Source organism: Dama dama, chromosome 5 (assembly GCF_033118175.1).
Source record: "Dama dama isolate Ldn47 chromosome 5, ASM3311817v1, whole genome shotgun sequence".
Lineage (NCBI taxonomy): Eukaryota > Metazoa > Chordata > Mammalia > Artiodactyla > Cervidae > Dama > Dama dama.
The window spans coordinates 97,168,093-97,190,706 of record NC_083685.1 but is presented as its reverse complement, the minus strand read 5'-3'; the positions used below and the strand labels follow the sequence as shown (position 1 = coordinate 97,190,706).

Genomic DNA, 22,614 nt, shown 5'->3' with positions numbered 1-22,614 from the left:
CCCAAAAAAGTAATAACTACTACCTAATCTTATTTACATGCCAAATCTAAACCACACAGAACAAAAACTAAACTCATAGAAATCAGATTTGTGATTACCAGGTGAGGGCAGGGGATGGAGGAATTAGATGAAAGTGGTCAAAAGGTACAAAGTTCCAGTTATAAGTAAGTACTGGCAATGTCACGTATGTGACATGACGATGGCTATACAGTATACTGGCAAGTTGTTAAGAGTAAATCCTGGGCTTCCCTGGTGGTCTAGTGGTTGGGAATCCGCCTGCCGATGCAGGGGACACGGGTTTGAACCCTGGTCTGGGATGATCCCACACGCTGCAGGGTAGCTGAGCCCATGTGCCACAACTACTGAGCCAGAGCTCCAGAGCCTGCAAACTTCAACCACCGAGCTCACATGAAACAACAACTGAAGCCTGGGCGCCTTGAGCCCGTGCTCTGCAATGAGAGGCCACAGCAGTCAGAATCCCACTCACTGCAACTAGAGAAGCCTGTACATCATCAAAGATCCAGGGCAACCAAAATAAATAAAATAAATCTTAAAAAAAAAAAAAAAAAAAAAATGAGTGAATCCTGAGTTACCACCAAGAAAAGAGCCATTTCTATTTAAACTTCTATCCTTCTATATGATGAAAGACCTGCCTGGGATTATGTTCACCAACTGCCAACAGTTAATTCAGAGGATTCGGGAGATGTTCTGCCATGCTTGGATCTTCTACAATAAACATTTCCTTTTATAAAAACAAGTCATTAAATAGATAGCCATCAGGAATTTGCTGTATGGCTCAGGAAACTCAAACAGGTGCTCTTTATCAACCTAGAGGGGTGGGATGGGGAGGGAGACGGGAGGGAGGTTCAAAAGGGAGGGGATATATGTATACCTATGGCTGATTCATATTGAGGTTTGACAAAAAACAACAAAATTCTGTAAAGCAATTATCCTTCAATAAAAAATAAATTTTAAAGTCATTAAAAAAAAAAGCCAAATATCAAAACAATTTAAGACTTGGATTACATATTGCAAAATGGTATCTACCATCTATAATCTTAGTAAATAGATCTTGGCCCCGTTACTTTCCAAACTATTTGTAATACTTGAGAGGGTTCCCAGGTGGCTTACTGGTTAGGATTCTGGGCTTTCACTGCCAGGGACCCGTGGTTCAATCCCTGGTCAGGGAACTGAGATCCCACAAGCTGTGTGGCCAAAGTAAGAATTTAAAAAAGAACTCATGAAACAAAATGACAGAGCCAACTGAAAATAGAAAATTATCAGCAAGTCCTTTAACTTCAGCTTTAAAAAATACCCTAGTATTCATATTCATAATCTCATTGTTGGTTTGAGGCCAAAATGAAGACTGATCAGAAGTGAAGACTGATCAGAAGTGACTTGAGAACCGTCTAAGAAAAATACCCAAAGAAAATATGCCTCCTGGTGGTGATGATAAGGGTAGTAACTTTTCTGCTTCTGTACTATACCTCTCTGTACTTTTCTAAAATTATGTATTATGTTGTTTAATTGCTAAGTCGTGCCCAACTCTTTTGCCACCCCATGGCCTATCACCTGCCAGGCTCCTCTATCCAGGGAACTTCCCAGGCAAGAATACTGGAGTAGGTTGCCATATCCTTCTGGGTATCTTCCTGACCCAGGGATTGAACCCTTGTCTCCACATTGGCAGGCAGATTCTTTACCACTGAGCCACCAGGGAAGCCCATATAATATGACAATCAGTAGAACTGCTGAAAAAGATGTTACGTCAATATTTAAAGCAGGATGAGGCCTATTTGTTCGACCCCAAAGCCAAGACAGAGCAATGCCTGGCACACAGTTTGTTCAGTGAAACAATGTACTGTCTGTGCTTGTTTTCCTGCCCGTGCCCATTAGCAGGGATCAGCCTCAACATTGGAAACGGAACAGCAGCCCAGGCAGGGAGTTGAGCCTGGGTATTCTTGCCTCCTACTAAACGACTCAACAGACACACTTTTGGTCAAAATTAGTAAACTTTATTTAAAGTTCAAAAAATAAAATAACAGACAAAAGGCAGCTTTCGCTTTGTTCTTCCCGAAGATCAGATGTGACGACCCAGAGCTGGACCTACCCCTAAGAAGTTAAAATACCCTTTATCCCCAATCAAGCCACAGCAAGAAGGATGTCTGACTTGGGGACAGGCCTGGGGTAGTGGGGCAGGAAGGAGACCACCACAGAGGATGAGTGGGTTCTGAGATAGCACAAGTAGAGAACAAAACAAAAGCCCCAGCAAAAATGGGTCTGGAACCTCAACAGGGGACTGTCACAAGGAACTATGTACAAGGGAGCCAAACTGGGGCTGTACCCCACAGGGGAGCAGAGGGGCAGGGTACCTCAAGGCCACCCTCCACCTAGCCAGGTGCTGCTGCGCACAGCTCACCCTCAGTTCTCCTCATCACTGTCATCCGGGCTGATGGCTGGACTGGTGAGACTGTAGGTGGGGCTGGTGGGCGAGTAGCCGGGGGAGGTGGGCGAGTAAGTAGAGCCTTTGGGGGAGGTGGGGGAATAGGTGGGGCTGGTGGGTGAGTACTTGGGGGAGGTGGGGGAGTAGGTGGGGCTGGTGGGTGAATACTTGGGGGAGGTTGGGGTGTAGACAGGAGAGGTTGGTGAGTAAGTAGGCGATGTGGGTGAGTATTTCGGGGTGGTAGGTGAGTAGGTAGGGCTGGTAGGTGAGTACTTGGGGGAGGTGGGTGAATATTTTGGGCTGGTAGGTGAGTACTTGGGAGAGGTGGGGGTGTATTCTGGTGAGCTCGGGCTATACGAAGGACTGGTTGGGGTGTACTTTGGTGAAGTTGGGCTGTAGCTGGGTGAGCTGGGGCTGTAGCTAGGCGAGCTTGGGGTGTAGGTGGGAGACTGTGGTGTGTATCGTGGGCTTGAAGGAGAGTAGCTTGGCGAGGTTGGGGAGTAGCTGGGTGAAGTCGGAGAGTAGCTTGGAGAGGTTGGGCTGTAGTTGGGGCTTGTTGGTGTGTAGTTGGGACTAGTAGGTGAGTAGCTCGGTGACGTCGGGCTATAGCTGGGTGATGTTGGGGTGTAATTGGGACTGGTTGGAGAATAGTTAGGACTGGTGGGCGAGTAACTTGGAGAAGTTGGAGAGTAGCTTGGTGATGTTGGTGAATAGCTTGGAGATGTTGGTGAGTAGCTGGGTGAAGTAGGTGAGTAGCTGGGCGAAGTGGGTGAGTAGCTGGGAGAGGTGGGTGAGTAGCTGGGAGAGGTGGGTGAGTAGCTGGGTGATGTGGGCGAGTAGCTGGGAGAGGTGGGCGAGTAGCTAGGTGATGTGGGCGAGTAGCTTGGGGAAGTGGGCGAGTAGCTGGGTGAGGTGGGTGAGTAGCTGGGAGAAGTGGGTGAGTAGCTGGGAGAGGTCGGGGAGTAGCTGGGTGACGTGGGGCTGTAGTTGGGGCTGGTTGGAGAGTAGGATGGAGAAGTAGGGGAGTAGGAAGGGGAAGTGGGGGAATAAGAGGGACTCTGGGGTGTGTAGCCTCCAGGGGAGCGGGGCTCATAGGCAGGCGATGTCGGGGAGTAGCTGGGAGACATGGCACCCCCTGTAGGAGAGAAGTAGAGAGGTGTTAAGTGATTAGAGATTCATCCAGAAGGCAAGACCAAGGAGAAAATGAACTTGGCCTTGACAGACAAGGAGCACTCACCTGGGGAGGGGATATATGGGCTTGAGGGGCCTGGGGAGCCCGGGGAGCCTGGTGTGGGAGACCAGGCTGGGGAGTAGCCAGGGCTGAACCCGCTGGCATCTGAGGCAGCACTGGGAGAGAAGCCTGCTGCTCCCGGGGTCATCCCGCTCCCTGCAAAGAGAGAGATGTTTGTTAAAACCAGAGCTGGAGCCCCATACCTTCCCAGAGCTCCAGGACCCCCAGTGCCCCAACATGGGAACCCCTCACAAGCCCAGCCCACCCACCCTCTGAACCACCCAGAGGGCTGTCTTCCCAGGCAGCCACTCACCAACACTGGGGGACCAGGCGCCGTAGGCTGGGGTTGCACCCTGGTTCCAGGGTGTCATGGCTGGAGAAATTCCTCCCATGGGACTGGGGGCCGAGCCGAAGAACATGCCGGTGGCTGCAGAGAGGCACGTGGTGACTCGTGAAGAACACCCAGGGCCTGGCTGCCCTCCCACCCAAGGCCACCCTGCTCCCACCTCCACCTCGCAGACCCTCATACTCACGTCCAGCAGCCCCCAGGCCGGGGATATTGGTGGGGATTTCCATGCCATACTTGCACTTCTCCGCATCGAGCAGGAGGTCAAAACAGCCGGTGCCAGCCGGAGCCAGCTGGCCCAGCATGATGTTCTCGGACACCCCTTTCATGGGGTCACTCTCTCCGTGCGCAGCTGCTTCCATGAGCACATCCACCTAAACCTCGGAAGAGGGGACACGCTGTCACCCCCCCACCCCCCACATCCCACTCGACAGAGGAGAAACCACACCAAGGCCCATCACTCAGCCAAGGAGGTCCTCCTCCCCATCTACTCAGAACGTCTCTCGTACCGTTTCCTCAAAGGAGCACTTCATGAGAGGTCCAGTGTCCTGGCGGTTGACCCCATGTCGAGTGATGGCCATCAAGTGGCCACGACAGGTCATGGTGTCACACAGGAGAGCCAAGTGCCGGTAATTGACGTAGGAGCCATCGAAGGAAATGACGTGGTACAGCTCCCGCTCCAGGGCCTTCCGTACGGCCTCAATGCCCAGCACCTGGCATGCAGATGCAGGGGAAGGGTCAAGACCCGGTAACTCTGCTCTCCTCCCACTGCTACCAGCACCCACATCCAGAGTCAGGAGTCCATGAAGCCCAAGTGCAAAAGTGGATTCAGGCATGAAAACAACCAGATCACAGAAATGTCCTGAAGGGAAAGCATGGACCACAACCACTGCCCCAGACCCAGGGGCTCACCGTGAAGATCTCCACGATGTCGTTGGATGTGGTGCGCACAGGGTCTACATCCTTCTCACTCAGCACGCGCATCAGGCTCACACCGTCCGTCTCCAGGATCCACTCCTGCAGGGCCTTGAACTCCCCGTCCTCTGTGATGATGATCTTCTTCTTGTTGTCGGTCTGCGGCAAGTGCATGTACACCTGGCAAGGGACAGAGCAAGCTCAGGCTGGGTGGGTGGCGATGGGAGGAAGGAAGCAGGGGTGGACGGGCAGTGGGAATGGCCGGCTGACCTTGCTGATCTGCTCTATGCCCTGCAGGGTCATGTCCGTCAGCATGTTGGACTCGATGCAGCGCAGGAAGACATCGTCGTCCATCTTGTCCACCACCTCTTCCTCCTGTGGCAGAAGCGAGTCAGACCTCTGAGAATCCTCCGGCTCCCCCTGGCCTCACCCCGGACCACAGCCTGAGCTACAGAGGCGGGCCTGGCCCAGACCTACCTTGTTCCTTCCAATAAGATTCCTTTCTAACATGTTTTTAGGATGGTATTTAAAGAAACCTCAGAGAAGACAGCCTCACCCACCAGCGTAACACCATTCCGACTCTGTGCACTCTAAGGACTGGAAGCAAGCACATGGCACCTCCACTCCTGGTCCCTGTCGTACACCCACCCCCCACCAATGCCTTGACGTGTGACCCCATTTAACAGAGGTGTATTGTCCTCGCTCAAGACGCATCCACATGTTATCCACTCTCCACCAGTTCATATGATGTTCTGAGCTTTTAGTATTAAAAGCGCCAGGCATCCACATGTGCCGAACAATTTTTTAGGAGCCATGCCCAGGAGTGAAGTCACTGGTCAAGCATTTTCCTGGGTCTCATTATAGGCACTGTTACCCCACCTTCCCAAGGATATAGCCATTCCTACTGTCTGACCTGCCCTCAGGGAGGAGAGAACCAGGTGACCGGGCTACAGGGACACCCGCACATCAACACCATCTGTTTATCCATGTGGCACTATTTCACATTTGATAGATTTTTCCCTGCTAGAACTTTTGAAAATCATTGTTAGCCACCCTCCATCTCCACTTCAGATGGTGTGACTGGCACTCAATGCTGCCTTCATTTTAATTTCCATGGTCAGGAACCAGATTTAATGGTTTTCTGTGTCTGACACAAAATTTCTGCCTGGGTCCCCTTTACCTCTTGCATCTTATTTTCATCACTGTTCATGATACGGATCCGGAGCACCAGCTTCTCTGCGTTATCATCATTAAAGATGCAATTCAAGTCGTCACCAAAACCTGAGGAGAAATGAGTGAGGAAGATGGCAGCTGCGGCGCTAGTTCCATTTGCAGTGCGTCCATAGTTCTTCCCAGTGGGCTGTCTTTTGGCTTCCCCCTCCTCACAGAACCCTTCTAGAAAGAGGGTGGGGAAAGAATGAGAAGGAACAGGCAGTACAGAAGGGACCTGGAAAAGAGGTGCCCTGGGGAAGTAGAACCAGTGCCTGGAAGTTGGTGGGTATGGGTGGCATGTCCAAGATGAGAGCACAGGGACAGGATGGGGAGCGAGGGGAGCCCAGGCAGGACCTCCTGGCCTCACCAGCATTGATCTTTTCGGCAATCTGCTCCATGGTCAGCTTCCGGTCAGTCATGTGCTTCCGGTCCAGCTCCACCCGCAAAAGCCAGGGGGAGATTCGGGCTACATCAAAGTCAGGCATCTCATAGTAGACATTCACCCACTCTTGATCCTCGGCCACCACTGTGCTCTGGGGGTTGGGGTCATAGTAGATGGCCGTGTTGGCGGTCACCTTCCTCAATGTTGTGTGTTCCAAGCGGCACAGAATATCCTGGAAGAAAGAGGGATTCTTGACATTCAAGCTCCAAAGGCCTCTTCAAAACCCTCTGGAGAAGGAATTCCAAACCCTCACTGAAAGGAAGGGGTCCCCTCCTCCTCCCACCCAGAAACCCATTACCCAAGTCCCACCTTGGCTCTCTCTGCATCTCGAGCAGACTGGCCCAGTAGGAAGACAGTAAGTGAGGGGGTCTTTGGCTTCTTGGAAATGTTGATGAGCTCCTTAAGTCGGGGCACACCCAGAGTCACATTCTTGGCGGACACACCAGCATAGTGGAAGGTGTTCAAGGTCATCTGGGTGGCAGGTTCTCCTAGGGACTGTGCAGCCAGAGCTCCCACCATTTCCCCCGGATGGGCCTGGGGATGATGGGGAGTAAGAAGAGCTGCTCTCAGAAGAGCAAATCTGCCTGCCTACCCCCACCCCGCCACCCCTGGTAAACAAGAGTGAGGTGCTGTCAGGGCTGGACAGAAGCATTTGGAAAAGGGAGAGACAAAGATCAGAGTCTATTTGATCATCCCCTTCCTCAGACAGCATTTCAATTTACATATGCCATTCAGTGCCCAATGGGCTGCACACCCAGGAAAAGGGACTATGCCATCTAAAGCCTTCATTTCTAAAAGCAATGCATGCTAATTATGAGCTAAATATTCACTTGATAACAGTCTTTCAATCACATACCATAAATGATAACCTTTTAATTGGAATCATATAGTATGTAGCCTTTTCAAACAGGCTTTTTTGCTTAGTGATACTATTATTTACAGTTGATCACTGTCTTTTTATGGCTTGACAGCTCATTACTTTATCACAAAATAATATTGCCTTATCTTGTTTATCCTTCATCAATGGATGTACATGTAGGTTGTTTCCATTGCTTGTCTATTATGAATGAAGTGCTGTGAACACCTGCAGCAGGTTTTTGTGTGGATACATGCTTCTTGGATATGCTCCTAGGAATGAAATTGCTGGGTCAGATGGTAACTCTATGTTTAAACTCTAGAGAAACTGCCAGACTGTTTTCCAAAGCAGTTGCAACATCCCCTCCAGCAGTGTATGAGAGCTCCAATTTCTCCACCACCCTCACCAACACTTGTTTACTTTTTCTTTTAGTCATCCTGTGGACATGAAGTGGAATCTCACTGTGGTTCTGAGTTGCATTTCCCTGATGACTGATCATGTCGAGCATCTTTTATGCATTTACCTCTCTAAGGCTCAGCAGTTATCTCTCCAACATGGAACTAACACTAACAACCCCTCCTACGAAGGTTGTCTTAAGACTCCTGAGGAATACCGGAATAAAGCCCCCAACATAGGACCTGGTTCACAGCAGTGTCTCAATGATGGAGAACTCTATCAGGCAGCTATGGGCAGAGATGGGAGGTTCTCAGAGCCCAGAGAAGTCAACAGGTCAAAAGAGAGAATCGAGGCTGGAGTGAGGAGTACAGGACTCACAATGGCTTGGTTGAACTTGGACTCGATCTCTCCAAGCAGCCAGTCAAAAGCCTCTCCACTGAGTCGGAACTCCTCGGCCATGCGGCGGGAACACAGCGTGGACCGCAGGTGGATGTTAAAAAGCAAGGTGGCGTTCTCCTGGGCCTGCCGGCTCAGGGGGTCGTCCCCATTCACAATCACCAGCTTCTTGCTCAACTCCTTAACTCCTGGGGGCCAAGCAAGAGATAAAGAGCTTGTAGACTGGGACTTGCCAGCAGAGCCTGGCTTGGCGGCTCCGCGGCAGTTACTCACCCTCTACCACCTTGATGGGGTGCAGGTCGGAGGGAAGGCGAGGGTTGATGTGGAAGATCTTCTGAGCGTTCCAGATCATGCGCAGCAGGTTGCAAGGGAGGACAACCTAGGGCAGGAGGGCAGGGAGGCAGGACCTCGAGTCAGGGCCAGCTGTGCAGGGCCAACCCCTCTCCAGCCCAGCCCTTCGTGCCCACACGCACCTTGCTGTCGCCAGTTGGGAAGATGACTCTGAGCACCTCCCGGTCCTCACGCATCCGCTCGAATTCTCGTTCTAGTTCATTCTGAATGTGTGCGTTGCTCAGCACATCCTTCACCAGGTCCTCCTGCAAGGTGCGCCGCAGGGCCCTCTCATTGGTGTAATCAAAGCGGAACCTACAGGTGGCAGGAGTAGAGTCAAGGTGCAGATCCCAGCCAGAACAGGGTGTGACTCCTGAGATGTGCAGCCCATAGGGATGGGCTGTGAAGAATCTTGGGAGGGAAACAAGATCCAGAGCCAAGGCCATCTAGCAGCCCTGAGCTTGTGCCCGCCCTCTGGGCTTACTCTGCATCAACACCAGCTCTCTGTCCACCCTCTCCCATCACGTGGCTGCTGCCACACAGGTAGGGAAGGAACACGATAAGGATAAGGTTCACTGCAAGATCCAGTCCAGGTGATCTCACCTTGGGGGGTGGGGGGGGAGACGGGGACTCCTACAACCCTGGCCCTGAGCCCCAGGGGCAAGAACCACCCTCCAGCTGCCTCCTCACTTCTTCTCAAAGGCCTTGTTGGAAGGCTTGAGGGTGGCCAGGTTCTGGAACTCGACACTCTCGCCCGCCAGGCCATCCTCGCCATAGCGCAGCTGCACCACCTGATTGATGGAGTTGCGCACGGTGGCGTCGTACTTCACCATCACCGACTCCATAGACTTTATCAGCCGCCGCTGGATGTATCCTGGGAGCAGATAATCAACTGAGGGGCCCGAAGCAAGAACAGGAGCCTCTCTACCTTAGGAAGAGTGTGGCTGGCCACTCTGGTCCTCAGGGGAGCCAGCTGGTGGCCCCTGAGACCCAAGGCCTCCCAGGGAAAGCCATGCCCACCATCACCAGACGGAACCAGGGCCCAGTAGAGACCCCGAGGAACCATCCCCACATGACTGGTCAGGAGCAGACAGCCTCAGGCTCCATCCCCATGACATGGAATGCCACAGCGCAGCCAGAACAAGGCTGTCTGCCTAACTCTTGACCTTCAGTCTCTGCTCTTTCCAGAGAGGCCAAAATGACTTCCCTGGAGACTGAAGACTTCAGACTGAGAACCCCACTCAAACCCCCAAGGCTTTCTCTGCCTGGGCTCCTCCCTGGGACCAGCTGGTGGCTGGGGCCTCACCAGTCTCAGCAGTCTTGACAGCTGTGTCGATCAGCCCCTCACGGCCCCCCATGGCATGGAAGAAGAACTCGGTGGGCGTGAGGCCGGCCAGGTAGGAGTTCTCCACAAAGCCTCGGCTCTCAGGCCCATAGTCATCTTTGATGAAGTGAGGCAGGGTCCGGTGCTTGAATCCAAATGGGATCCGCTTGCCCTCCACATTCTGCTGCCCCACAACAGCAATGACCTGGGGAACAGAAAAGCTGGGCTGCGTCCCCTCCCTCAAGTTTCTCAGTGCGTTCCCCCTAGCAGCATAGCCCTCCATTCCTCCTCCCACTTCCAAGGGACCCTCTGCTGGAAAAAAAAAAAAGACTCCCCACCTGGGAGATGTTGATCTTGGAACCTTTGGCCCCAGACACGACCATAGACTTAAAGTTGTTGTATTCAGACAGTGATTTCTGGGCGGAGGAGCCAGTCTTGTCTCGGGCATCATTGAGAATGCGGTTCACCTGGTTCTCAAACGTCTGCCGCAGGGTGTTCCCTGGTGTGGGCTCCAGCTCATTGTTATGTGCCTTCTCGATGACCTGGTGCAAAAGGAGGCGGAACTCTCAGGGGGACATCGACCTCTGCTGGTCCCTGTCCCTCTCAGTCCCATATCCCCTTCACTCCTCCTCAAGTTCAAAGCCACTGGGAGCCTCTGGTTCAGTCTCTGCCCAGCCTCCCTTTTCACCTCTATTACATCCTGCTTGGCCTTTTTAATCGTGTTCTGAATGTCTTGGTAAGTCTTAGAATCAGCGATGGAGTCCCCAATGCCAATGGTATGACCTGGAAATGGGGAGAAGCATCAGCAACATGTTCTTTGGGCTCCCAAGAAACATGAGACAGACTCACAGCCAAGAGCATAGATGGAGGGAATCAAACCCAAGGAGGGAAGAGAAGGGGAGGGGAGAAGAGCAGTCAGCAGTGAGAGGGACAGGATTTGTAGACAGAACTTGGTGGAGCCCTGGACTTACCCTCAATGAGGAGCCAGTTGTTGATGACAGTCTGAATGTTGGAGTAGAAGAGGCGAGTGATGTCGTGACCCATCTCAAGGTAAGAGATGTGGACCAGAGAGCCAGCTGACGTGCCCAAAGACTTCTTACACAGGATGCCCATGATCAGCTCGCCATTCTCCACCACCACCTGTAGAGAGAGCACCATTCATGGCCCCTGCTGATGCTCCCGGCTCTGAAGCCCTGCCCGTTGCATCAGGAAGCCAAGCCCTACCTTAGTGTCCCCGGGAGAGATGTGCTTGTAAGGGCCGCTGTCCTCATCATCGGGGTGGGTGCTATGGGTGCGGATACAGTTGATGTGGCCAGGAATGATGAGGGAGAAGATCTGCTTTCCTGTCCACAGGGGCCGGGGCTTAAGGATGGCTGGCTGTGGGACCTTCCCGTCCCACGTGGACAGGAACATCAGGAGGTTCATCACTTCCCCCTGGGAGGAAAAGAGTAAGAGAGACAGGAAGTCAGAACTGCAGGCGTCCCCGCTTGTGAATGTCAGGGGAGGCCTCCCAGCCCAAGGGGGAAAGCCAGATCTTGGAGGCAAAAAAATGGCAAAAGAAGTGTCTGCCAAACTTTCACTGAAAAAATTCATTGTGATCAAAATTTCAGAGTCATTTTTTCTTTAAACAGTAATTACAAACTACTTTTAATAATTAGAAAATAAAGACAAAGGAAAAAGAAATAGAATTTTAACAAAGTCGTATTTCTCTCTTTGCCTTTACTTTCCAGAGGATATTTGAAATTACATGACATTTTAAGAGATTAAACATGGAGCTAAGACCATGCACTGTTTTTGGTCTTGATTTTTGCTAAGCCGGTTCCCTTCCACTGTCTCACATACAGATCAGTACATAGCCAATCAGCACAAGTCACTGCCCCTCCCCCATCATTGCTGTGCTGGGCGCTGCCCACCCAGGTCAGGTTCTCCCCACTTCCACCTGTCCCAGATCACACACCCGCTCCAGGAAGACATCCCTCTTGGTGAATTTGCGCACTGCAGTCAATGTGTCCTGCACAATGCCCATGACCGGACGATTGCTCTGGGGGGTGACAATCATGCGTGGCACCATGGCCAGCTCCTGGATCTCAGCCCGTGTCTCCAGGGACTGTGGCAGGTGCAAGTTCATCTCATCCCCATCGAAGTCAGCATTGTATGGAGTTGTCACACTACAGTGAAAGAGGAGGGTGAGTCAGGGAGATGCTCCAGCGAAACCCAGGGAGAAGCCCAGCCCCACCACCTCACTCAGCAGGCGGACGGACCTAAGATTCAAGCGAAAAGTGGACCAGGGCAGGATGCGAACCCGATGACCCATCATGGACATTTTGTGCAAAGTTGGCTGCCGGTTGAAGATAACAATGTCCCCATCACACATGTGCCGTTCCACCTGGGGAGGTGAGAGGCGGGAGAAACCTCAGTCAAGGAGGGGTGCTAACAGTGAAGTTATAGTGGACCTGAGATATTGAGACAGGCGACGCTGTGATGTAATTTCACTTAAAATGCTTATTAACCACCTGCTTTGGGCCAGGTCCTAGGCTAGATTCCAGGTTATCAGAGAAAACGAAGACACGGTATCCAAACCGCAGGGAAGTCAGCTGGGGGAGAAAACCTCAAGATACTCTGACCATGAAACCTTCTGCTCCAGGCACCCCCCCACCCCCACCCCCGCCAATCTCCCTTTCCTGTCATGTGTCCTTCATGCTACCCGTGGGTTTATGTGACCCCCACCCTCACTGCGGAATGCCAGCAGCTGGCAGCTACAAGCTTGCCTAGGACAGCAGGAGTTTTTTAAAAAGGCACAGATTCCAATAAATACGATAGCCTCAGCTGGCCTGTGCCAGCCGGACCCCCAGCCTGTTACATGCCTTATAGCCAGTCTGCAGGTGAAGGTCACTGGGCTTGGGGTGGAAACGCAGGTCAATGCGATCACCGTTGTCCCGGATGATGTACTTGGCTCCTGGGTACTGGCTGTTCCCCCTGCGCACTAGTTCCTGAAGTCTAGGGAGAGGGATGCAATCAATAAATTGCTCTCTCCAAAAAGCCCTGTCGTCATTCCTCCCCCAAAGTCATAAGTGGCACTTGAATTTCTCAACTTCAAAGCTCTCTCAGAGTTGCGAAAGCACCCCTGTCATCCTGGCCCCTCCAGGCAGGGCTTCTGAACTGAGCACACCTGTCAATGTTGAAGGGGGTGACAATCTCCGCAAAGGTCATGTTGGCGGCAATGGAGCGTGGCACGCCGACTTGGTCAATGGAGAGGTTGGGGTCAGGGGTGATGACAGTGCGGGCTGAGAAGTCCACCCGCTTGCCCATCAGGTTCCCACGCACACGGCCTTCCTTCCCCTTTAATCGCTGCTTCAGGGACTTGAGCGGACGCCCAGACTTCTGCATGGCCTGTGAAGAGACAAAAGGCAGGGAGCACCCCAGCAGTCAGCACTGGCTCCCACTCTGGCCCCCTCCCCTTTCTCCGAGGCTCCAGGCGCGGGGACCCTGCTGACTCACACGAGGCAAGCCAGGCAGCTCATTGTCCACCATGGTGGCCACATGGAACTGGAGGAGCTTCACGTCCTCGGCGATGACATGGGCAGCTGCGCCATTCTGCTCATTGCGCCGAAGCTGATTGTTGATCTTGACAATATCGGCCAGTTTGTGGGTCAGGTCGTCCTAAGGCAGAAGTCAGCACTGTCACCCACCGTCCAGCCACCCTGCACGTGCCAGCATACAGCGTCTCTCACCCCCGCCCCTCACCACCACCCTGGGCGGCAGCTCTGGGCTCTCGGCTCACAGATCCAGAAGCACCTTGATGGGCTTTAACCTCCTTAAGGGGCTCACTAAAGGTCATACAGCGAGCAAGTGGCAGGTGTCTTCAGGCCAGGATGATCTGTCTGGCACCCTGCACACCTTCCCCATCCCACCCCCAAACACACCTTTGCCCAGATACCCAGCCTAGCTATGAAGTGGGGGTCCCACAGCTGCTGACCTGGTTGCGGGCAGAGCCCTGCATCACAACAGCGGGCCGCACGGAGAGTGGGGGCACAGGCAGCACAGTGACGATCATCCACTCGGGCCGGGCGTAGCGCGGCTCCATGCCCAGGACAAAGCACTCCTCGTCAGAGATGCGCTTAAAGATTTCGTGCACCCGCTCGGGGCTCAACAGGATCTTCTTCTCTTGAGAGTCCTCATTGACATGCTTCCATTCTGCATATAGCTCCAGGCCAGAGCGCCGGATCCGGGGCTGGTACCGTCCGCAGCCACCATGGCCCTACCAACAGGACAGAGAGGCCATCAGAGCCCAGAGGGTGGGTTAGCCAGCCTCTCCCTCTTCTGTGACCTTCAGGTCCTGCTGCTTCTGCTGTCTTCTCCACTTTCTCCCTCCAAGACCACCCTGCCCCTCGCCTGCTCCCAACAGTCTGGGCAGCCTCAGCTACCTTTTCTTTGGTTAAATCTTCATCGCCCTCAGGCTGCTCCACACCAAACTTGTTGTCCATCTCCTCCCCGCCCTCGCAGATGTTTTTGCCCTTGCAGAGATCATAGACGTGTGTGAGCCGCTTCTTGGGCTGCCCCTTGGACTTAGCCAAAATGTCCTTGATCTTCGGGTTGTTCTGGGAACAGAGCAGACAGAGTAGGGTCAGTTGGGGCTGCTCCCCTGCCTCCCCACCCCCCCACCCCCAGCAACCCTTCCCCAGGCCAGAGCCTGTCTCCCACTCACAGAGTCCACAAGCAACTTGGAGCAGAAGAAGCAGACACAGCGCAAAACTTTCATTGTCTTGACCAGGAAGCCAACGTGGAACACAGGCTTGGCCAGCTCAATGTGGCCAAAGTGGCCAGGACACTCTGTCATGTTTCCTGTGGGAAAACACATGCCACATGTTCCTTCCAGCACTCACCTCGGAGACCAGGTCTCTGGGCTTCCACCCTCAGTCCCAGTTCTCTGTGAGGTCAAGCCTCTCCCTCCCTCCAGGGTCCACGCCAGTCCCCTCCAGCACTCACCTGCACAGGTTTGGCAGCGGCCCGTCCTCTCAATCACTCCCTGCCTCGGATCCATCAGCCCCCCGAGCTTGGGGCGGCCTCCCTCGGTTGTCTCCGGGTATTTGATGCCGCCCTCTGTCACAGACATTCGTTTCTATGGAAAAGAAAGGCCAATACTAAACTGAATCCCTAGTTTTCAGACTTCATGGCTGGGGAGCTCTTATACTGAAGCCTCAAAGGACCCCAAACTACTTGCAAAAGAACTAAGCAGGTTTAGCTTGGAGTGAGAGGAGTGGGGGGTGAGTGTGTGAGATATTTGATTCTGAAAATGCCAAAGTCAAATACCACAAGTCAGAAGCTCATTCCAGTCACCTTCTGAGTGAGACAGGGCATGCAGACTACTGTGTGGGCAGCTCTGGGCTCCACACACACTATTCATTCCTTTGGGTTGAATTTTAGGCCACTGTCATCCATAGAATTTTACCGCAAAAGAAATAAAGCTGTTTCAAGGCGGGGAAAGAAAAGAAAAAAAAAAAAAAATCAATGCCTTGTTTCTTTCCCAAAGCTGAAATCAAGGCCAGAATTGGGGTCTCTGGCAGGAATGTCCCCGTACGGCCACCCACACCTTGTCAGCCCAGGTGTGCTGCCCCAAGACATGCCTGTCAACTCTAACCTCACCTCCTAAAGTTAGGCTCTTTGCCTATATCCTTGTCACCTCCTCTTTCTCAAGGGCTTGGGCCAGCCTAAATCCCTTCTGTGTTCAGACATTTTAGGATAAGACAGAAGAAAGGGGCGATAGAGCAAAGGTTTGGTGAAAATTATTTGGAGCACAGAAAAATTTTTTTTTTTTTGGAGCACAGAACATTTTCAGGGTGAACCCTGGAGCCTCAAGAGATGGCTTGAGGGTTTTGGCCCTTGGTGAGAATCCTGGGGAAGGTACAGCCAGGACTCAATGGGACCAATTCAGTGGAGGAAAAGGAGAGAAGGCAGAGCTCAGAAATAGGTACAACTTGGAGAAGAGACTTCTGCTCTGAGCTGTTCAAGGAAACCCATGGCAACTTTTCACACACTGAAAACCAGAAACTTTAATATTAGTTAAGCTTTGGTGTACTAAACTTCCAGAAAGAACTCAGAAATATTTAATAAAAGCTTCTATTTTGAGTGTCAACTTCATGCCAGACACTAAACATACCTAATGTACCTTGTTTCTCTAACCCTAACCACTAACCTGCTCTAAGTGAATTCCTATCTCTTTGACATGAGAAACCTGAGGCTACATAGTGACTGTCCAAGGCCTCAATCTCAAGGAGCCAGCAGAAGTCAAATCCAGCTCTCTCTGATTCCAAACATATGCTCATCATCCTACAGTACTGCAGCAGAAACAATTAGTTAAAACTCAAGGACATCCAGAGCACAATTCACCACAGCCAAGACAACCTAAATGCTCATCAACAGATGAATGGCTAAAGATAATGTGGTACATATATATAATGTAATATTACTAAGTTATGAAAAAATGAAATAATGCCAATTGCAGTAACATAAATGGACCTAAAGATAATCATATCAAGTGAAGTAAGTCAAACACAGAAAGACAAATACCATGTGATATCACTTATGTGGAATCTAAAATATGATACAGGGACTTCCCTGGTAGTCCAGTGGTTAAGAATTCACCTTGCAATGCAGGGATCACGGGTTCGATCCCTGGTTGAGGAACTAAGATCCCACATGCTGCCGGGCAACTAAGCCCGTGCACTGCAACAAAGACCAAAAAGTAATAATTAAAAAAATAAAAGACTCAGCTCAGGCACTACTTCTTCCAGAAAGCCTTTACACAGCCTCCCCAGGCAGAATGGTGCCCCTCCCATGCTTCCATACCCCTCCATCACTGCACATCTCATAACACAATGAAGTTATCTATTGGGGTTTGTCTTCCTCATAGATTCTAAGCATCTCTTGGGCAGGCAGCATTCCTCTATTATTCTGGATCCTGTCAAACTGAACTAAACTACTTAGGACCCTCCACTGCAGGAAGTGCCCTCAAAGAACCTGAAAAGAGAAAGGTTGTTCCCTCATAGTCAAACCAATGATCCTCTCATAATGAAATCTGATTAGCTACTGCTGAGTAGTGGTCTACAGATACAGCGCTAAGAGGTTCTGAACATCCACAATGCTCATCCAGATGACCTGATGAAACCTCAGGGAGACAGGTCCTGTGGTGACTAAATTCACTAAGCCAGTCCCCATCAGCTGCATCGTGTCTCATGAGAGACACAACAGAAGGGTCTGCTTACCTTGAATGAAACACAACGAAGCAGGAGCAGGCCTGAATCTGGCTTCCAGAAGTCACTAGAGACAGGCCTAAACACTCAAGGCTTTTCATGTCCCTCTGCTCCAAGTCCATGCTCACCAAATCAGCCACCTTCTAAAGACTCCCTCTGCTTCCAGGCATTGAGAGTGGGCCAGGGGCTGTCCTGGAATATTCTGGACTAACCCCTCTACCCAAGTTATATTTTGGATTACACACAAAATACTTCAGCCCCCAATCCTTTGTCTATTGGTTCGCACTGCCCATATGGTATAGGTTTGACTTCCAAGGGCTCAACACTTCTACTCCAACTATAATAGATTTCTCAAAATTCCTTTTCTTCACATGCTCTCCTTTCCAGCAAACTTATTTTCAAGGCCCAGTTCATATGTCATCTCTTTATAGAGCATTCTCAAGTCTTCCTAGCCTTATCTACACCCCAGCAAAGTTCTCAGCCCATCATTAATTACTTGTTTACACATCTGTCTCTCCCACTGGACTGTAATCCTTGAGGGCAAGGATCATGTTTCATTTGTTTAGTAAAGTAACCAGCACAGGGTAGGGGCTCAGTGAATACCTGCTGCGTGTGTAGGAAACCCCTCACTGAGCTATAAATAATCTGACCAGGATAACCTTCTGATTCACCATTGTAGCCCACACTCCACCTAAAAGAGTATATTACTGTTTTAAATTCTTCCTGGAATAAGTTGGAGTATAAACAAATTGAGTTATGCTTTCCACGGTGGACAACTGCTTTTAATGAATGGAGGCAATGCCTTCAAATGTAATCAAGAGCCCACTTCCCCCAACTCTGTACAAGCTTTGCATAAAGCCTCAGTAGCAACCCTCCTTGCTTCCTTCCCCTCACTTGGAAACAGCCAAAACCTTCCTCAAAAAGCAAAGACGACCGCTGTGTCTTACAGTCAACCTAAGAGCCCTCTCTATTTCAACACATACACTACTCTCAAGAGGTCTGGAAAATATTTTACCTTTAATAGTATCCGTGCCCCAAGAGGCTTCTCCAGGCCTAAGTGTAACTTTGCTATTCCCTCTAACACGAAGCATGATATGAATAGTAAGCCTTGCAGACCAAAATCAGTCTCGCAAAAGCCCACACACCAACAAGGATGCCTGTGAAATTCTGTGAACAGCCTTCCATGCTTTTCAAAAAATGCAAATATATTCCCATTCTTCCATAAATGGAGCCTCATTCTGCATACTGTTGAGAAACCTTTTCCTTTTTCCAGATTCCTAAACTTTAGCGGTTCACAATGTCCTTACTGCCTCACTACTTCTCACAGCCAAAAGAGATCCACTTGTTAAAATACCTGGATCCAAACAACCTAGTAACGATTTACAGGAGAGCAACTTAACAGCCCTTTGAAAAAACAATACACAAAAACTGAGACAAATATTACTTTAATGTATTAAAATAAAAATAACACTTTTACTTATAAAATAACATTTTTACTTATCCAGAATAACCACAATTACTTATGACACCTGTTGCACACCGCGCTTCTCAAATCTTAGAATCAGACAGGACATCACCACTCTTATCTCTGGTTCTACCTGATTCTTGCCCAGTATTTAGCAACTGCTAAAACCCCAGCTTCACAAAGATATGACGTCATCGAAAGGGATCTGGCGCCATCTAATGCTGCAAAGAAAGCTCCCCAATCGAGTGGTTCCCAAGGCATCCGGCAGATAGATGAACTGTGCCTCTCCTGAAAATTTAAAAATCTCCAACTGGACCCCTGTGGGTGCTGCGGTGCCTCGGAAGTTTGCAAGCTGGGAGTCAGGGGACTTAACCTATTAAGAAAGTCTTATTCTATTATAATAAACCCTGTGTTATTAAACAGAATTCCTATTAGTTAACTACTTACGTGACCTATAATTTCAAACAGTATCATTTACAAACAACGTTGCAGTAAAAATCCTTCTATGTATATTTTTATGTACATGTCCAACTATTTGTTCACCCATTTATTTGAGTAACTTTTACTACATGCCTATTATGTGCCAGGCACTATTTGAGATGCTGGAGGAAGAGAGGTGAATAACGAAGTCCTACATGAAATTTACATTCTATTCCGGGAGTAAGAAACAAAAAAACTAATCAAGTACTGACCAGCTATGAAGTAAAATAAAGACTGGGGGTTAGAGAATGTAAAAAGATACTACTTAAATAGGGTGGTTGGGGAACAGCAGCTAATGATAGACATCCGAGCAGAAAACATACTGACATAAAGGAACAGACCTGCAGAGGTCTGAGCAATGTTTTTCTAAGCAGCAGGAACAGTGAATAATAAAATCCCTGAGGCAGGAATGAGCTCCTAGTTCTGGATTAACCAGCAGGTCAGGGAAGTTAAAGAGCAAAAAGGAGATTGGGAATGAGATGGAGAGGTCAGCAGGGGTCAGAAAGCACAGGACCTCACAGAACAGAGTAAGGAGTCTAGAACCTTTGAAGAGAATTCCATGCAGGAGAGAGATACGATTAAAAGATCTCTCTAGTTGCTCTGCAAACTCTAACAAACAACTAGGGTCTGGGACCACCACGGTACCCCAAGGGAAAGACGATGGTGGGGTGAACCATGGTAGCTGAGCCAGTCATAAAAGACTGGATTCCACATTTTGAAAGGCAGAACCAACAGACTGGCAGACAGACTGAGCAGAGGCTGGGAGAAAGGGAGGAGTCAAAAAGATGGCTTTTGGGTTTAGGGCCAGAGCCACTGGATGCACTGTGGAGCCCTCTGTTGCTTGCTGAACCAGGCAAGACTGGGGGAGTGGCATACTTGAGGAGAGACATTAATAGTCTTTTATTTAAGGATAAATTTTTTTAAGTGCAGCACTGGGCCAAATAATATGCATATTAAACAACCCATACTGTCAGACTGTCCTCCAAGAAGCTTATACACCAATCTATCCCTACCAAAAATTGTGTAAGCATGCCTATTTCCCAGTGCTTTTGTCAACAGGGAAAAATCAGATAAGAAAAAAAAAAGTTTGTGTTTAATTTGCATATTTTCATTAGTAAGTTGAATATTTATACTGGCCATTTGTAGTACTTCTAAGCACTGCCTATTCGTATCCTTGATCCTCTTATCTAGATTTGTGCCTTCCTGATTTCTAAGTGTTCCTTATACATTAAGAAGCCTAACCTAGTCCATCACATTGCAAATACGGTTTCCCAACCTTTTTTTCAGCTGTTCATGGTGTTGCTGACAAACAGAAGTGGCTCTTATTTTTACATAGTGAAGTTTGCCTTGCTCTTCTTTGTAGATAAAATGCTTAGCTGGGTGCCTATCACATAACAGGCACTCAATGAAATTTACCCATAATTCACTCATTCTTACAAAGGGTTTTTCCCCTGGTATCAGGATCCCAAAGCTGTCTATACTTTTTGAGTGCTTTAGTTTTGTTTTTTAGACGTCAACCTCACTCCATCTGGAATTTATTCTGTGTGGTCTGAGTTCAGGAAGTTCTAATTCCTGACACAACTTTCCTATAGCTGAGCCCCTGCCTCTAGCAAAATTGTCTCCATCCACAAACAGAGCTATTCAATTCCATTCTTTCCAGCTCACTGGCTTCCTCCAGTTCATTCCACAAAGGAGTTAGATTCGCCCATAGCCCTCCCTCCTCCCTGGTCCCTCCTGCTTCCACTCTTAGTCCTCCTCCCCAGTCATTTCTTCATAGAACAATCAAAGTAATCATTTTTTTAAAAATGTAAATTTGATACCACTCTCCTGCTTATAATTCTCCGATGGCTTTCTACTGAAAACAGAATGAAATCCGGATTCCTTACCATGATTTACAATATCCCACCTGGCCTGCCCCACCTCATGCCTCTCCAGTAATGGTTTAATAATACTCTCCTTCTCACCACTAAACCCCAGCCACCCTGGTGACTTTTCAGCTTCCAGGGCACACCTTCCCTCAGGCCCTTTGCACTTACTCTTTTTTCTGCCTGAAAAGCTCTTGTCCGAGAACCTATTGCCTAGGAGACTGGCTGCTTCTCATTATTCGGGTAACGTCATCTCAGGCCTTTCTAGACCCAGACACCAGCCCATCTAAAGAAGCCTCACTTCATTCACTATCCATCGCATAACACCGTTTCACTTTATTCAAGGCACTTGACCTTAACAGAATTATCTTGTTCACTTATTCGTGTTTATGGTCTGTCTTCTCTGCCCCTTCTCAAAGAAAGTGCTCTAGATTCTAGAAGATAGGGTCCTCGTCTTTTTCAGTTCTGTATCGCCAGCGTCTGTTCTGCCTATCGCGGAGCAGGTACTTGTTAATATTTGTAGCAGGGGGAGGGAAAAAAATTGGGGGGCTCAACTTCTCATCCAAACTTGTAAAGGCTTCTTAGCATTCGTGTCATCTCATTTAACGTTGGTGACTGCGGTGTGGAACCAATCACCCCGCTTCTCTCCCTCCTGCTCACCCTCCAGCCCCTCCTGTTGCCAGGCCCCCAGCTCGGACACAGCGCTAAGCTTGCTGATCCCCTAGGAAAATTTAACTCTGGCTAGCCGAGGCTGGACCCAGCACTGCCTTGGCGCCACTAAGCCATCTAGTCCCCCCGGGCAAGAGAAGTGCCAAGTTTCCACGGCTATCGTCAAGCCCCGCCCGCGACGCGGGAGGGAGGAGCAGTGGGAGGGCAGAGCCGCTTACCAGTTCATCCGGACTGAGGACTCCGAACTGCACTCTCTTGATGGTGCGCAGCGGGCATGCGCTGTCCCCGGAGGGGGGGCCACCCCCGTGCATCGCGGAGGCAGGCGCGCTGCGCAGGCGCAAACCTCAGTACAAAAACCCTGCGCCGCCTCCACCTAGGCGCTCAGACCCCGTCCGGGCGGCCGCCGGGAAGGACCTCCCCGAGTTGGGAGGAAAAAGCCGGAGGAGGGAAGGGTGGGGGAGGGAAGGAGGCGGGGAAACGAAAAGGGGTGAAAGGAGCTCTCCTCCGCCTTTCCGGAGATTTTTCCGTCTCCCAAAAAGAAAAAAAAGAGGAAGGGAAAGGAAAAGGTTTCGGGGGAAGAAGAAGAAAAGGGGAAACGAATAAATAAGTAACCGGGTTCCTGAACGGCAGAGGTTACGGCAGTTTGTCTCTCCCCCTTCCGGGAGCCGCCTTCTTCTCCAACCGTCCCGGCCGCGCTCTCGGCGCTTCTGAGGAGAGAACTGGCCGAATGACGCCCTTTATAGATTCGCCCCAGCTTCCCCCGCCCCTTCCTTTCCCGCCCTCCTTTGCGCTACGGGGCCGCCTGCGCCGGCGTGCACGGGGCGCGCGCTCGAGTCGTTGATCGTCGCTCCTCAGCTCCCTGGCTGGGTGACCTTTTGAAATGACGTTGGGGAAGGGAACTTTTTTACCCCTCCGCCTCCCTTCGCTACTCCCTCCAGCACCGAGGTTTAAGGTTTAAAGATTCGAGGATAAATATAGGCCAGTTTTATTCTAGTTT

General features: G+C 50.4%; 1 protein-coding gene across 1 annotated transcript; it reads right to left on the bottom strand.

The window, feature by feature from the left end:
* Positions 1 to 1,990: 1,990 nt before the first annotated feature.
* Positions 1,991 to 22,320, bottom strand: POLR2A (RNA polymerase II subunit A). Its single transcript, XM_061143343.1, has 29 exons — positions 21,836 to 22,320; positions 14,875 to 15,007; positions 14,594 to 14,730; positions 14,313 to 14,486; positions 13,865 to 14,146; positions 13,387 to 13,548; positions 13,058 to 13,278; positions 12,753 to 12,885; positions 12,150 to 12,274; positions 11,846 to 12,056; positions 11,113 to 11,322; positions 10,860 to 11,028; positions 10,577 to 10,671; positions 10,227 to 10,430; positions 9,871 to 10,093; positions 9,255 to 9,438; positions 8,708 to 8,879; positions 8,508 to 8,613; positions 8,217 to 8,422; positions 6,896 to 7,120; positions 6,512 to 6,758; positions 6,113 to 6,213; positions 5,203 to 5,307; positions 4,930 to 5,112; positions 4,527 to 4,730; positions 4,205 to 4,391; positions 3,985 to 4,098; positions 3,678 to 3,827; positions 1,991 to 3,575 (listed from the first exon to the last, which is right to left on the bottom strand). The coding sequence occupies exons 1-29, from the start codon at positions 21,926 to 21,928 to the stop codon at positions 2,419 to 2,421; spliced, it is 5,913 nt and encodes a 1,970-aa protein (XP_060999326.1). The 5' UTR covers positions 21,929 to 22,320; the 3' UTR covers positions 1,991 to 2,418.
* Positions 22,321 to 22,614: the final 294 nt, after the last annotated feature.